Source organism: Pimephales promelas, chromosome 1 (assembly GCF_988280905.1).
Source record: "Pimephales promelas chromosome 1, fPimPro1.hap1.1, whole genome shotgun sequence".
In the NCBI taxonomy this organism is placed as follows: domain Eukaryota; kingdom Metazoa; phylum Chordata; class Actinopteri; order Cypriniformes; family Leuciscidae; genus Pimephales; species Pimephales promelas.
This window is the reverse complement of record NC_142769.1, coordinates 33387014-33404104: the sequence shown is the minus strand read 5'-3', so window position 1 is coordinate 33404104 and position 17091 is coordinate 33387014. Positions and strand designations below refer to the sequence as shown.

The 17091-nt window shown below is 40.4% G+C and overlaps 3 protein-coding genes across 3 annotated transcripts; 2 read left to right on the top strand and 1 right to left on the bottom strand.

Annotated features, from left to right (window-relative positions):
* The first annotated feature begins 3441 nt into the window (after positions 1–3441).
* Positions 3442–9789, top strand: LOC148998459 (uncharacterized). Its single transcript, XM_089129504.1, has one exon. It carries the CDS (start codon positions 3446–3448, stop codon positions 9173–9175), a length of 5730 nt encoding a protein of 1909 aa, XP_088985630.1. The 5' UTR covers positions 3442–3445; the 3' UTR covers positions 9176–9789.
* Positions 9790–10464: 675 nt separating this feature from the next.
* On the top strand, positions 10465–12695 carry calml4a (calmodulin like 4a). The gene is made up of 5 exons (XM_039688505.2): positions 10465–11266; positions 11352–11382; positions 11551–11691; positions 12003–12191; positions 12465–12695. The coding sequence occupies exons 1-5, from the start codon at positions 11105–11107 to the stop codon at positions 12560–12562; spliced, it is 621 nt and encodes a 206-aa protein (XP_039544439.1). The 5' UTR covers positions 10465–11104; the 3' UTR covers positions 12563–12695.
* On the bottom strand, positions 12487–16584 carry tex9 (testis expressed 9). The gene is made up of 12 exons (XM_039688502.2): positions 16501–16584; positions 16148–16272; positions 15942–16005; positions 15692–15771; positions 15568–15607; positions 15399–15475; positions 15118–15293; positions 14940–15022; positions 14683–14856; positions 13418–13552; positions 13087–13221; positions 12487–12989 (listed from the first exon to the last, which is right to left on the bottom strand). Exons 1-12 carry the CDS (start codon positions 16534–16536, stop codon positions 12903–12905), a joined length of 1212 nt encoding a protein of 403 aa, XP_039544436.2. The 5' UTR covers positions 16537–16584; the 3' UTR covers positions 12487–12902.
* Positions 16585–17091: the final 507 nt, after the last annotated feature.

Sequence of the window (17091 nt, the reverse complement as noted above, 5' to 3'; positions counted from 1 at the left end):
AGCAGCTGAGTTTGGAGAAGAGGAGCATGGTAGAGAAGCCAAACAGTTTGTCCATCAAAACTTTTATGTGGACGATGGCCTGATTTCAGTATCCAGTGCAGCTGAAGCCATTTGTCTCCTGAGAAACACTAAAAATATGTTGGCTGAGTCAAACATCAAGCTCCACAAGATTTCGTCAAATAGTCATCAAGTCATGGAAGCATTCCCTCCATCCGAAAGAGCAAATGACCTGAAGGATCTCGATTTGAATGTCGATCCTCTACCTCTCCAAAGAAGCTTAGGGTTGAGTTGGAACTTAGAGACTGACTGTTTCACTTTTCAAGTATCTACAGAGGTGAAACCATTTACGCGACGGGGCATACTTTCAACAGTTAACAGTCTCTATGATCCTTTAGGACTTGTTGCCCCTGTTACCATGCAGGGTAAAGCCTTGGTAAGAGAGCTATCATCAGAGCAGATTGACTGGGACACACCGCTCCCAGCTGATAAAGAGGTGAAATGGAATGCATGGACAGAGTCTTTAACCGATCTCAAAGAAGTTCAGATTCGCAGACCCTATGTACCAGTCTCTATGTCCTACACTTCCAAGAGAGAGGTAATCATTTTTGCTGATGCTTCCACTTTGGCCATAGCAGCTGTTGCTTACCTTAGGGTTGTAACTACAGAAGGTCAATGTCACATTGGGTTTGTAATGGCCAAATCAAAGTTGGCTCCATACCCCGCTCACACAGTGCCACGTCTAGAGCTGTGTGCAGCAGTTCTTGCTGTGGAGATGGCAGAACTGATTAAACAAGAGCTAGATCTGGATTTAACTGCAGTAGAATTCTACACTGACAGCAGAATTGTTTTAGGATACATTTATAACACATCTCGACGGTTCTACATGTATGTGGCTAACAGAGTGGCGAAAATCAGATGTTTCACAAAGCCAGAACAGTGGCATCACGTTGATTCAGGTCAGAACCCAGCAGACCTTGGTACCAGATTCATTCCAGCAGCTGTCCTACCTCACACTAACTGGCTCTCTGGTCCAGAATTTCTCCATCAGGCTAATCTTGGAGGCACACCTGAAAATGAAGCGTTTGAGCTTGTAAAGCCAGAGGAGGATAAGGAGATTCGCTCTCAGGTGCTAACCTTGGTCACTACCATGACAGAACTATCTCTAGGATCACACAGATTTGAGCGCTTTTCAGAGTGGAGATCCCTTGTAAGAAGCATAGCTATGCTTGTCCATGTGGCAAAATCATTTTCTCGAGAAGGAAATACAGGGGATTGCAAAGGCTGGCATTGGTGCAAAAAGGGTCTTCAGACTGAGCGTACACAAGCAAAAACCTTCATCATTAAATGTGTGCAGCAAGAGCACTATAAAGATGAACTCAAGAGCTTGGAGAAAGGTGAGGAAATCTCACAGCAAAGTGCTCTGAAGAACCTATCTCCCTTTGTAGACAGCGAAGGATTGATTCGAGTGGGAGGTCGCTTACAACCAGCAGAAATGTCTGAACAGGAAAAGCACCCACTAATTGTTCCAGCGAGTCAACATGTATCTACATTGTTGGTCAGACACTACCATGACCAAGTGGCACATCAAGGACGTCATCTAACTGCCGGTGCACTACGTTCAGCAGGGCTCTGGATTGTAAAAGGAACAAAGCTGATCAATCATGTGATCCATCAGTGCGTTATCTGTAGGAAGTTAAGAGGAAAATTTGAAGAACAGAAAATGTCAGATTTACCTTTGGACAGAGTGAAAGTGGATCCTCCATTTACTCATGTGGGCCTAGATGTTTTTGGGCCATGGAATATAGTATCCCGCCGCACTAGAGGGGGCAGTGCTGAGAGCAAAAGATGGGTCGTCATTTTCTCTTGCTTAAGTACCAGGGCTGTCCACCTGGAAGTCATCGAGTCCATGTCAACCTCAAGTTTCATTAACGCCCTCAGGCGGTTCTTGGCAGTTCGAGGACCAGTCAAACACTTCAGATCTGACAGAGGGACTAATTTCATCGGAGCCTGTCGAGAACTGAACATCAAGACCGATGATCCAGAACTAAAGGGTTACTTACAGGAGCATGGTTGTGTATGGACATTTAATGCTCCCCACTCTTCCCACATGGGAGGAGCTTGGGAAAGAATGATCAACATAGCAAGACGCATTCTGGATGCATTGCTGCTAAGAAACGGTCTTTCCCGTCTTACCCATGAGGTTTTGACTACTCTCATGTCAGAGGTCATGGCAATAATGAATGCTAGACCTTTACTTCCTATTTCCTCTGATCCTGACTCACTGGAAGTTCTGTCCCCAGCAATGCTTCTCACCCAAAAGGCTAGCACTATACCAGCACCTCTTGGGGACTTTAATGTGAAGGACCTCTACAAGAAAGAATGGAGACAGGTTCAGTGTTTGGCAGATGCTTTCTGGAAGGCTTGGAGGAGAGACTATCTTGCAACATTGCAAGTACGGAGGAAATGGACTGAGAAAAGGCGAGATCTTGAAGAAGGTGATGTTGTCTTGCTTAAGGACTCAAATGTGAAACGAAATGAGTGGCCGATTGGACTCATCGTGAAAACCATACGCAGTAGTGACGATAAAGTGAGGAAGGTGGAGGTAAAGATAATTAAAGAAGAATCTGCAAAGGTTTATTTAAGGCCTGTCTCAGAGCTAATCCTACTCCTGCCGGGGAAGGCATAAGAAGATAAATAGTGGTATAATAATTTATTATACCAGGCGGGGAGTGTGCTGTTACTTATGTCTAGCCGTGTTTCCTTTCCGCCTCCTTCTGGACATTTAAGGTACTGCACTTTGTGTTTTATAGTTTAGTTTCGGTTTCCCTCAGTGAATGTAGTCGAGTACAACGTGCACGCAGTTTCAATCGGCTATTGATTCCATCGTTTAAACCTCGGAAATATATGTCTGTAAGTGCTTTTTTTTACTAGTTAGGGATTTAAAATGTTTAAGGATAATTAGATCGAGATTATTTCTATATTTTTGTTATAAGCTCACTTGATTCGTGTTATTGGTAACATGTTATGTTTGAGTGTACTGACATGCTAGTTTCTCTTCTATTTGTATATAATCTCATTTAAATATTACTTCTCTGTCTATATTACTTAAAATTATGTAAAAGTAACTATGTACAAAATCGAACTGTAATGTTAAGCTGGATGTGTATGTAGATGTGAACATAATGTTCATTCATATTTCTTTTCTTGTTCATAGTTTTACAGAAAGAATATTGAGAAGTGAACCATCAGTAAAGTCACTAAAGTTATAAACACTGCTTTCTGGAGTTCCTTTTCTTCAAGTTGTACGCTATCTGTTAAACCTTTGCTCAGCTACGCATTGGCCAGAACAGAATAGTAAAAAGACATGGATCACAGCGGGTGAAGACAGCGGAACTACATAGCCATTGTATCATTGTATGCACAACTCTTCAGAAGCAAGGAAAGTATGGAGTCACACAGTGATGAGAAAGACAAATCCGAAGCTTTTGAGATTAGATCACGACTTTCTAGCTGCAAGTCATCTCAAAGATCGAGCCGGTCATCAGCAAGTGTGGCAGCAACTCGGGCTCGAGCTAAAGCGGAAGCAGCTCGAGCTAAAGCATCTTATGCAGAAAAGGAAGCAGCTATGATGAGGAAAAAAGCAGAAGTAGAAGCAGATCTATTCGTGCTACAATCTCAAAAAGAAGCAACAGCAGCGTCCGCTGAAGCAGCAATTTATGAGGCAGCAGCTGACATAGAGGATGGAAATATAGACGAATTGGACCATGAGACAAACTTAGTTTGCACTCAGCGTACTAAAGAGTATATTCAGAAACATACAATGGAACAGCATCAGTTTCCTGAAACTCCAATTCTACAGCCATCAATGAGAAGCGCTAAACCTCTTCACTGTGAAGCTACAGTAACACCTCCACATGTATATCCATCGTATGAAATGGAGGAGTTAAAAATAAAACATGAGACAATGGATAACCAGACAGCCGAAGATCATGGTCATGGTTCTGCCTTTCAAGCTTCTCCTGTTCCCAGCTTTAGAGCTCCCATGGTTAACCTGCCATACACATCTGATTTAGCTAATTACATGGTAAGAAAAGAGATGGTGAGTTCTGGTCTTGTGAAGTTCGATGATCAACCTGAGAACTACTGGGCCTGGAAATCCTCTTTTCAAGATGTCACAAAGGACCTCGGATTAACAGCCAGAGAAGAGCTCGACCTTCTCACAAAATGGCTCGGCCCAGAGTCATCCATGCAAGCAAAACGGATCAGATCGGTGCATGCACACTATCCTATAGCAGGTGTCAGCATGCTTTGGCAGCGATTGGAAGAGTGTTACGGGAGCCCAGAAGTAATTGAGAATGCGCTGTTGAGAAAACTGGAGGAGTTTCCAAACATTTCTAACAGAGATGGGCAAAGACTCAGGGAGCTTGGAGACATGCTTATGGAATTGGAATCTGCTAAGGCAGGTGGACATTTACCAGGTTTAGCAATTCTTGACACTGCGAGGGGAGTCAATCCTATCATTGAGAAGCTTCCTTTCAATTTGCAGGAAAGATGGATCACTCATGGAGCTAAGTATAAAGAGGATCATCATGTCTCTTTTCCACCATTTGGCTTTTTTGTGCGGTTCATTAGCGACCAAGCGAGAATAAGAAATGATCCAAGTTTTTTGTTATCTATGCAGAGTCGTCTTAAACAGGAGAAGTTTTCACGGGTCAGCAACAAAATACCTGTGTCAGTAAGGAAAACTGAGGTGCTAGACACAGTTTCAAAAAACAGAACCAACCACTCCCCAGAACAAAAGATTTTGGACCCTAGTAAGCAATGTCCAATTCACAATAAGCCGCATCCGTTGTCAAAGTGCCGTGGGTTTAGAGGAAAGACCCTGGATGAAAGGAAAACTTACCTCAAAGAACAGTCTATCTGCTTCAGATGTTGCGGTTCCACAAAACACATAGCCAAAGAATGTGGGGCAGCTGTTAAATGTAGAGAGTGTAACAGTGATCGCCATGTCTCTGCATTGCACCCAGGGCCTGCTCCATGGGCAGAGGAAGCTTCAGTAACAGAACGAGAGCAGGGTGGGGAGTCTGAAGGAGATATATCATCTGATGTTACTTCCAAGTGCACGGAAATATGTGGCAAAGCTCCCAGACCTAGATCATGCTCGAAAATCTGTCTGGTTGACGTTTATCCATTTAACTGTCCTAAAAGGGCTAAGAGGATGTATGCGGTTCTGGACGACCAGAGTAACCGGTCTCTAGCAAGGTCTGACTTTTTTGAGTTGTTTGGGATCAATGGAGGCTCTTTCCCCTATACTCTTCGTACATGTGCTGGTTCATCAAAGACAATGGGAAGGAAAGCAGACAATTTCATTGTTTGTTCACTTGATGGGAAAACGCAGGTGCCACTTCCCACTCTCTTAGAATGCAATATGTTGCCCGAAGATCGAGATGAAATTCCAACACCAGAAATAGCACAATACTTCCCTCATCTCAAGTCAATGGTAGACAAAATACCACCTTATGATGCAAAAGCTCCCATTCTTCTCCTTTTAGGAAGGGACATCCTAAATGTGCACAAGGTTCGGGAACAGTATAATGGACCAGGTAACACGCCATATGCTCAGCGCCTTGACTTAGGCTGGGTCATTGTGGGAGAAGTGTGTATGGGAGGAGTACACAAGTCCGAGACTGCAAACGTTTTCAGGACAAACATACTGCAAAATGGACGTACCTCTTTTTTCTCACCTTGTCCTAAAGGAATTCAGGTCAAAGAACAGTTTGGCACTCCGAATAATCTCTACCAGTCAGATCACCTGGGTGACAAGGTCTTTCAGAGGACCCCTGATGATAATAAACCTTCCCTGTCTTTTGAAGATGAGATCTTCCTTGATGTTATGAACAGAGAAATGTACATGGATGAGTCGAACCACTGGGTAGCTCCTTTGCCGTTCCGTTTACCCAAAAGCCCACTGCCGAACAACCGGGACCAAGCTATGAAGCGCCTTAACGCCCTGCAACGCACCTTACAAAAGAAACCTGAGATGGCTGAGCACTTTGTGGAGTTCATGCAAAACATGTTCATCAACAAACATGCCGAACTAGCTCCCCCACTGAAGCCTGATGAAGAATGCTGGTATTTGCCGATATTTGGGGTGTACCACCCTATGAAACCTGGGAAGATTAGGGTCGTCTTTGACTCTAGTGCACCATGTGAAGGCATCTCTTTGAATACCACACTTCTTAGTGGACCGGATCTAAACAACAAGCTACTCGGGGTCCTGATGCGTTTTCGTAAGGAGCAGATTGCAGTAACAGCTGATGTAGAACAAATGTTCTACTGCTTCAAGGTCAGAGAAGATCATCAAAACTATTTGAGGTTCTTGTGGTTCAGAGATAACGATCTGTCCAAAGAAATTACAGAGTACCGAATGACAGTTCATGTTTTTGGGAACAGTCCATCTCCAGCTGTGGCAATCTTTGGAATGAGACGAGCAGCTGAGTTTGGAGAAGAGGAGCATGGTAGAGAAGCCAAACAGTTTGTCCATCAAAACTTTTATGTGGACGATGGCCTGATTTCAGTATCCAGTGCAGCTGAAGCCATTTGTCTCCTGAGAAACACTAAAAATATGTTGGCTGAGTCAAACATCAAGCTCCACAAGATTTCGTCAAATAGTCATCAAGTCATGGAAGCATTCCCTCCATCCGAAAGAGCAAATGACCTGAAGGATCTCGATTTGAATGTCGATCCTCTACCTCTCCAAAGAAGCTTAGGGTTGAGTTGGAACTTAGAGACTGACTGTTTCACTTTTCAAGTATCTACAGAGGTGAAACCATTTACGCGACGGGGCATACTTTCAACAGTTAACAGTCTCTATGATCCTTTAGGACTTGTTGCCCCTGTTACCATGCAGGGTAAAGCCTTGGTAAGAGAGCTATCATCAGAGCAGATTGACTGGGACACACCGCTCCCAGCTGATAAAGAGGTGAAATGGAATGCATGGACAGAGTCTTTAACCGATCTCAAAGAAGTTCAGATTCGCAGACCCTATGTACCAGTCTCTATGTCCTACACTTCCAAGAGAGAGGTAATCATTTTTGCTGATGCTTCCACTTTGGCCATAGCAGCTGTTGCTTACCTTAGGGTTGTAACTACAGAAGGTCAATGTCACATTGGGTTTGTAATGGCCAAATCAAAGTTGGCTCCATACCCCGCTCACACAGTGCCACGTCTAGAGCTGTGTGCAGCAGTTCTTGCTGTGGAGATGGCAGAACTGATTAAACAAGAGCTAGATCTGGATTTAACTGCAGTAGAATTCTACACTGACAGCAGAATTGTTTTAGGATACATTTATAACACATCTCGACGGTTCTACATGTATGTGGCTAACAGAGTGGCGAAAATCAGATGTTTCACAAAGCCAGAACAGTGGCATCACGTTGATTCAGGTCAGAACCCAGCAGACCTTGGTACCAGATTCATTCCAGCAGCTGTCCTACCTCACACTAACTGGCTCTCTGGTCCAGAATTTCTCCATCAGGCTAATCTTGGAGGCACACCTGAAAATGAAGCGTTTGAGCTTGTAAAGCCAGAGGAGGATAAGGAGATTCGCTCTCAGGTGCTAACCTTGGTCACTACCATGACAGAACTATCTCTAGGATCACACAGATTTGAGCGCTTTTCAGAGTGGAGATCCCTTGTAAGAAGCATAGCTATGCTTGTCCATGTGGCAAAATCATTTTCTCGAGAAGGAAATACAGGGGATTGCAAAGGCTGGCATTGGTGCAAAAAGGGTCTTCAGACTGAGCGTACACAAGCAAAAACCTTCATCATTAAATGTGTGCAGCAAGAGCACTATAAAGATGAACTCAAGAGCTTGGAGAAAGGTGAGGAAATCTCACAGCAAAGTGCTCTGAAGAACCTATCTCCCTTTGTAGACAGCGAAGGATTGATTCGAGTGGGAGGTCGCTTACAACCAGCAGAAATGTCTGAACAGGAAAAGCACCCACTAATTGTTCCAGCGAGTCAACATGTATCTACATTGTTGGTCAGACACTACCATGACCAAGTGGCACATCAAGGACGTCATCTAACTGCCGGTGCACTACGTTCAGCAGGGCTCTGGATTGTAAAAGGAACAAAGCTGATCAATCATGTGATCCATCAGTGCGTTATCTGTAGGAAGTTAAGAGGAAAATTTGAAGAACAGAAAATGTCAGATTTACCTTTGGACAGAGTGAAAGTGGATCCTCCATTTACTCATGTGGGCCTAGATGTTTTTGGGCCATGGAATATAGTATCCCGCCGCACTAGAGGGGGCAGTGCTGAGAGCAAAAGATGGGTCGTCATTTTCTCTTGCTTAAGTACCAGGGCTGTCCACCTGGAAGTCATCGAGTCCATGTCAACCTCAAGTTTCATTAACGCCCTCAGGCGGTTCTTGGCAGTTCGAGGACCAGTCAAACACTTCAGATCTGACAGAGGGACTAATTTCATCGGAGCCTGTCGAGAACTGAACATCAAGACCGATGATCCAGAACTAAAGGGTTACTTACAGGAGCATGGTTGTGTATGGACATTTAATGCTCCCCACTCTTCCCACATGGGAGGAGCTTGGGAAAGAATGATCAACATAGCAAGACGCATTCTGGATGCATTGCTGCTAAGAAACGGTCTTTCCCGTCTTACCCATGAGGTTTTGACTACTCTCATGTCAGAGGTCATGGCAATAATGAATGCTAGACCTTTACTTCCTATTTCCTCTGATCCTGACTCACTGGAAGTTCTGTCCCCAGCAATGCTTCTCACCCAAAAGGCTAGCACTATACCAGCACCTCTTGGGGACTTTAATGTGAAGGACCTCTACAAGAAAGAATGGAGACAGGTTCAGTGTTTGGCAGATGCTTTCTGGAAGGCTTGGAGGAGAGACTATCTTGCAACATTGCAAGTACGGAGGAAATGGACTGAGAAAAGGCGAGATCTTGAAGAAGGTGATGTTGTCTTGCTTAAGGACTCAAATGTGAAACGAAATGAGTGGCCGATTGGACTCATCGTGAAAACCATACGCAGTAGTGACGATAAAGTGAGGAAGGTGGAGGTAAAGATAATTAAAGAAGAATCTGCAAAGGTTTATTTAAGGCCTGTCTCAGAGCTAATCCTACTCCTGCCGGGGAAGGCATAAGAAGATAAATAGTGGTATAATAATTTATTATACCAGGCGGGGAGTGTGCTGTTACTTATGTCTAGCCGTGTTTCCTTTCCGCCTCCTTCTGGACATTTAAGGTACTGCACTTTGTGTTTTATAGTTTAGTTTCGGTTTCCCTCAGTGAATGTAGTCGAGTACAACGTGCACGCAGTTTCAATCGGCTATTGATTCCATCGTTTAAACCTCGGAAATATATGTCTGTAAGTGCTTTTTTTTACTAGTTAGGGATTTAAAATGTTTAAGGATAATTAGATCGAGATTATTTCTATATTTTTGTTATAAGCTCACTTGATTCGTGTTATTGGTAACATGTTATGTTTGAGTGTACTGACATGCTAGTTTCTCTTCTATTTGTATATAATCTCATTTAAATATTACTTCTCTGTCTATATTACTTAAAATTATGTAAAAGTAACTATGTACAAAATCGAACTGTAATGTTAAGCTGGATGTGTATGTAGATGTGAACATAATGTTCATTCATATTTCTTTTCTTGTTCATAGTTTTACAGAAAGAATATTGAGAAGTGAACCATCAGTAAAGTCACTAAAGTTATAAACACTGCTTTCTGGAGTTCCTTTTCTTCAAGTTGTACGCTATCTGTTAAACCTTTGCTCAGCTACGCATTGGCCAGAACAGAATACTGAGACAGTTTAGAGTGGACAGAGATATGATGTTACTTTTTTATCACTCATCTGTGGAGAGCATGCTACTTTTCTGTTGCGTTGCATGGTATTTCTCTTTGTCAGTGACCAACAAAAATAGATTGAGCAAGATAGTTAACCTGGCCAGTAAGGTGCGGGGCATAAACTAGACAGTATGGCTATTACCTGTGAAAGAAGAGTGTTGAAGAAAGGTATAGCTATTAATAAAGATACGTCACATCCCTTATACCGGGCATACGAGCTGTTGCCATCAGGGAGAAGGTTTAGGTTACCTTATTTCCAGACAAATCGAGCCAGTAAATCATTTATCCCAACTAGCATCACTCTGATGAACAAGAATTTACCTGTAGGACTGCACTTTACATAGCACTATCTAGCACTTTAAATAGCACTAATAGCACTTTAATTAGGTTTCTTTGAGTCTTTTGTCCTGATATGTGTAGGGGTGTGGTGGAGATGAGGGAGGGGGGTGGTTGGGGTGAGGGAATGTTGTATCCTGTCATGTAAAATTGTCTTTGTATATATGTATCAGGCGTGCTGTAGGTGCAGAACAATTTTCCGTGAGGATAAATAAATAACTATATATATATAAACATAATTCCATTAATGCGATACACAGAAAAAGTTATCATTTGTCAACTGTGGTAACTCGAAGTACTTAAACTTTGAACTTCATACAACCAAGTCTTATAAAGCATATAATGCACATAAATGTTCAACATTGTTGGCAAATGTTTCAACTATGTAACGAGATATTTTTAACATAAGAAATTTTCAAAACAATTCCACAGTGTAATGGCGGGCACGTTCAAAAGTATTTTAATATGTTAAACTGTTACCCAATCATACTTGGGCCTTTGCTACCAAGTCATGAATGTGGCACACCTCAAAACTGAGTAATCGAAAGACAGGGTAAAAAAACAGGACAAGAAATAACTTTTAAACTGCCTATTACCTCTAAACTAGGATGTATTTTTATGTTAAAAAAATCTTGATAACATTATATTTGTATCTCAGAGAACACTGTACAATTAAAAAAAAATACAGTTCATGACCCCTTAAGTTCCAGTGTTATTCCTTGTAAACTATACAGTGCTATGTTTGTCATTTTGCTATATTGAAATAAAAACATTTCATCATTGTGGCTTACTGTAAAATGTTTTACTTTATGTCGGTGTTTTATCCAAATAAAAGGTGTTCTCCCTAAATATACGTTTTAGTGATTCAGTGAGTGTGATCATGAGCTCCACCTACTGTAACAGACAATATAACATGATAGTTGGATCCTATATCAATGTTCCTATGACAACGAGGCTATCAGTTACGTCAAAACTGCAGTGGACTTTAGTTCCTACAGGTAATCCAGAGGGAGTGACTCTTTCCCTGAACAGACGAAACATGGTGAGTTTGATGATGTTATTCTCTTTAATGTTATTTTCATTCGATTGCTGTTTTTTTTCCAACATCTTTTTTTAAACCTTTACAGGCAAAATTCTTAACACAAACTCAGATTGATGGTAAGCTGTGTTACACAGAAAGAAAGTGTGTAATGTAAATTCATGAATATAGCAAAATAAACTAAATTGTTATTTTTTAAAAAAACAAACAAACATGTACAGTACATTTATGAGCAATGAGAAAATGTGGAATTGTTTTTCACTGTTATTTGGTATGTTCTCATGTAGAGTTCAAAGAATGTTTCTCGCTTTATGACAAGAAGCGAAAGGGGAAAATTGAAGCCAAAGACCTTATTACTGTCATGCGCTGTTTGGGTACAAGTCCCACATTTAATGAAGTGGATAGACATCTGCAAGTCCACAAAATAGGTAACTTTTTGTCAGACCTCATGATTAACATGCCATTGAATTGTGACTATGTCTTGTCTACTTTCAGCTTCCTTGTGCTACCTGTGGCTAATGTCAAATGTAGTGCTAATGACAACACGTGTGCGCGCACACACACACACACACAACTTTAATTAACAATCAGATATTTAGTTATGCCATATTTGATTTTTATAGCTAGTATAAGAGCTGCATGTTGAGTACTGGAATCAGACAAAAGCTGAAGTAAAATATCCAATATTTAATTGTGTTTGCTTCCTTTAATGTTAGTATCTGCTATATCTTCACCACAGATAAGACAGGGGAGCTGGACTTTTCTACATTTCTAACCATGATGCACAGACAGATGCAACAGGAGGATCCTAAGACTGAAATTCTGGAGGCTATGCGCATGACAGACAAACACAAGAAGGGCTACATTCTGGCATCTGAGTTAAGGGCTAAACTCACTGGCTTGGGAGAAAAGCTCACTGAAAAAGAAGGTATAAATCATCTTGGATCCTTCTGGTTGGGTTTATGTTGATTTATTCAAAGATCAGAGCTAATCAAAACAAGTTTTTTTATTTTTTTTTATGTCAGGGTCTGGATTGATTTAAAATTACATTATATTATGAAACATTTTTAGAGGTGTATCTTGTTTGAGGAATTTAGAAATACATTTTATTTTTTTCGATTTTCTAAAATTCCAGTCAGATCCCAGTATATTAGCACTATTAGACAGAATGAATGTGTTGTAACTGTGCATTGTTTTTCAGTGGATCAGCTTTTTAAAGAGGCTAATGTTGGACGTGATGGACATGTTCATTATGAGGAGTTCACCAGAATGGTCACACTTCCTTCAGTGGACTACTAATGAAGAAGAAGAGTGGGTTTGGCCCATACCCTGAATAAAGCAGTTATTTACTAGCAGGAATACAATATGTTTGATCAGTGTATACATACAAATAACAACAACAATTGATTAAAAGTTCAAATGAAAAGTCAAATTTGGATAGATGTTGTGATTTCAGTGTTCACCACTAGATGGCAATGATGTAAATAATTGAATTATTGTGGCAGGGTTGATAAACACTGACTGTCATGAAATTCAGCATATTATTATTTATTGAAATTTGAAGATTGTTAAACAATGAATAAGCTTTTGAAATGCAAACTCTTTGCAGTCATCTATTTACAAAGTACAAAATAGAAACCTACGAGATTCCATCCTTTCCCCAATCCAAAGCTTTCATGAACTCCTCTTCAGTGAAGGACAACAGCTTGGCCGCTTCAAAATGCATCTTTCAAAAATACAGCAGAAACCAAGTTAGTTAGTGTGATATGATATTACTGTATTTGGAAATGACAGTTTCAGTTGCAAAGATACCGATTTCTTACCTTCTGTCTTTTTAAAATATCTATAAGCTTAAGTTGCTTTTTAAAACCAATGATGAGCTCAGCATTTTGCCTCTCCAGCTTTCTGTTCTCGGCTTGTAAGGTTTCAATCTTCTGGTGCTCCTGACTGGTTGAATCCTTCGGTATGGTAAAAAAAAAAAAAAAAAAAAAAGAGAGAGCACAAGCGAAGAAGTAAAATGAATAAAAATGCCTTCTAAATTTGAAATACTTCTGTAGTAGATGTGCTGCCAGTTCACTCAAGGTTTTGTTGCACAAAAAACTGCAATAGACAACACTTTGTTTTATTTCATGCTGGTTTATACGAGTTCATTACCTTACTGCTCTGTTTGAGTTTGTTGAGCTGAGTTTTAGTCTTCTCAACCTCCTCTAGAGCTCTGTTCAACCGCACCTCTGTTGCACTGTGTGTATTGGCTGCCTGCTTATGGGATCTCTTCATGCTTTCCAACTCCTAGATTGGACGGACACAGGCATTTACGTATAACTGAAGAAAACACTGTGCAGATTTTGTTTGCAGATGCAGGTGTCCCAATTATATTCATATTAAAGGGTTAGTTCACCCAAAAATTCTGTCCTCTTCAGAAAATTTGGACCAAACTGCTAATTTTGGTGTTAGTTTTACAATCTCTTTATGAACTTTTTGGAGCATTAAAGTGGTAGTTGCGTAGCTGTCAACGCAGGGATAGAAAGCTCTCAGATTTTCGTAAAAAATATCTTCAATTGGGTTTCGAAGATGAATGAAAGTCTTACAGATTTGGAATCACATGAAGGTGAGTAAATGACTTGGATCTTTGTAAGGCCTAAGGAAAGCTTTTACATTTATTCATTTAGATGACCCTTTTATCCAAAGCTAGCTACTTATAATTGCTACATATGTCAGAGGTCGCACGCCTCTGGAGCAACTAGGGGTTAAGTGTCTTGCTCAGGGACGCATTGGTGTCTCACAATGGATTCAAACCTGGGTCTCTCACACCAAAGGCATGTGTCTTAACCACTGCGCTTCATCACCAATCACCACCCACTTCAAAGGTTAGGTTTGTCAGAAGTGGGATTCGAACCCACGCCTCCAGGGGGGATATTTAACCCTAACCTACCCAAACATGTACATGCAATAAGTCTAAAGTAAGATGACAGTGAATGGGTGTTTTTTTAAGCAATATGGCCCATTCTGATTTTAATTTCTCTCTGGTTATACTGTTATTCTCTATCATCATTAAATTTCCATGACCCTATCATAAGGGAAAGAGTGAGTTCCAAAGATATCTGTCCCAGAAGTTCAAGTGCAGTGTGCTCTGCACTCTGAGCAGCTGTGGCACAGTCTCACTTTACACAGAGGACTAATCAGGTTAAAGAGCCCATGCCAAGGATTCCACGGCTCTGGATCCTGGCACAGCTTTGATTAACTGGAATTAAGACAAATATGTTATACTTTCCTTTAGGAATTGAGTCGAGGTTAAAAAAAAAAAAAACATTTCCGTCAGAAACACTTGTTCTGTCAGAATCGTAACTTCAATAAATTCCCGTAGATTGTGGATTGTTTCAGTAGAATTTTGAATAATATTTTCCCAACAATTCAAGTACCTTTTGCAGTGCTACCACTTGCTGTTGCAGACCTTCACACTTCCGACTGGATTCTTCAGCTAAAACTCTTTGCTTCTCAACCTGAGTCTGTTGGACATTTGTTGTCCTCTGCAATCTTGCCCTTTCCTCCTCCACGTCCTTCAGTTTGCTGCATAAAGTGCTGTTTTCATCATCCTTCACAAAAGGGATTTTGAGCCAGAGTAAGTTTACCTGACTGAATAGATTAACCAACCTTGAACACATCTCAAAGTGCTTACCTTCTTGTTGGATTCATATGAGAGTCTGTTTAATTCTTCCTGCATTACTCGAAGTTTAGCCTTCAAAAATCTGATCTGAGCTTCTGTAAAAATGAAATGAATGCACAAGTCAAAATGCAAAAAGTATAACAAGCACAAGAAATTCAGTATTTAAACATATTTGGTATTTTTAACCAACCTGCGCCCATCTCATCTCCAGCACTGGGCATGATGTCATCCTGCAAGTGTTCCTCAGTGAGATCATCACTAACCCTGTTCTCAATTATGCTGATTGTCTTAGCAAGTGAGAAATCCCCAAGGTCTTCAGGGATAGCAACATCATCAACTACAGTGTGTGGTGCTTTTCTGTTGACACTACCACAAAGACCAAAAATCATTCGGGTTCATAGCATTTCATGATATACAATAAATGTTTTTATTATTATTTTATAATAATAAAAACTTTGAGGATACACTTACTGAGGGTTCTTTCTATTTCCTGAACCTGGCTTATTTGTCTTTGAAGATTTTACAGAGAAGTTCTTGTTTTTCATGATCTGCAAAACATAACAGAAATGGGTTCCAGTCAGTAATGTGGTCTTGTATGTAATCCTCATTTGCACTTATTCATTTGATATTTGTGATGTACCGTAGTGGGCTGCTTAGACGTTGTTTCTTTTGTTATAGTCCTAATAAGACAAACACAATGTTATGCTTGCAAACAGCAAATTATGTTGCTTATGCTCATGTCAAATTGTTGTGAGAGCCATTACCCAGAAACCTCAAAATGACAGTCAGTATCAATGGAGAGGTGGGAGGAGATTGGTTTAGAGAGTACCTCATTTTGATCCCTCTGAAAAACACAATCACAAACATACAGTGTCAATGTCTGGGTCAATGTCATACATATGACATAACATAGGCTACTATAAGCTATACACAATAAAAATTACAGACCATATTATCTCAGATCTTTCAAAATCATTTGCTTTTTTTCACATTCACACTTTTGTCAACTCTTACCATAACTTTCTCTGCTTCCCGAACAAGTTCTGCTGTTTTGGCCTCTAGCTCTGCATTGAGACGCCTGAAGAGTATCAGAGTTGCAAGCAGTTAGATATTTATGATACCATGTTCTCATGTAAATTCTTTATAGCACCTGTTATGCAGTCTACATACAAAGCAACGTATTATGTTAACTAATGTGCATTTAAGTACTAAACCCATACTTGTATTCCTCCTCTTTAGCTAAGAGGTCCATTTGTGGTGGTTTCTTTGAAGGAGCAGATGAAGGCCTGCTCTGAGGTGTGGGTCTGAAAGGCCTTTCTGAGTAAGACGTTTGAGGCTTTTTTAACTGAGTAAGTTAGACAGAAAGTATCAGTATATTGCGATTTGCGAATATTAATCTTTCTCCGCACTCAAAATACCACTTTCTTTATTACTTCTTACGGCTTTTCTTAATTTAAAGTGAAAAACGTAGATCTTTTTATTTTAATAAAAAAAAGAGTATTTTAGGCAAAACTGTAAATAATATGGAACAACTAGAAACGAAGATTAAAGAGTTGTATTTCTTTAGACTTACAGGAGGTATCGCGGGTCTGGATCTGCGGTCGGCCATTTTTGTTAGAGGCGAGACGCCGTTGCTAAGCAACAGTTTCTCCCTTAGCTTTTCGTGTGAGGCATTTAAAAGGATAGTTCACCCCAAAATTGTCATCACTTACTCTCACCCTCATGTTGTTCAAAACCTGTATGAGTTTCTTACTTCTGTTGAACACAAAAGAAGATGGAGTGAATGATGTTAGTAAACAGTTGAAGGGCTTTGTAGGAAAAATACAATGGAAGTCAAGCTGTTTGATTAACGTAATATCTTCCTTTGTGTTCAACAGAAAGAAAAAAATATATACAGGTTTGAAACAACATTAGGGTGAGTAAATGCTGACCTGATTTTTGCGTATCCCTTTCATTATTTTTACACATGCTTTTTTTAAAACCCGTTTCTTAAAAAAACGTCATTGTTCATGCCCACTTAATTTACGTGGCAATAAATAAAAGATAAAATAAGTATAGGGTGTATTTCAGATCATTTGATATTGTATTTATTCATTTATTTATGGCAATACATGACAGGAAATGTCAACACAACCTCCAGGCCAGGGTGAATTCTTTATGATAA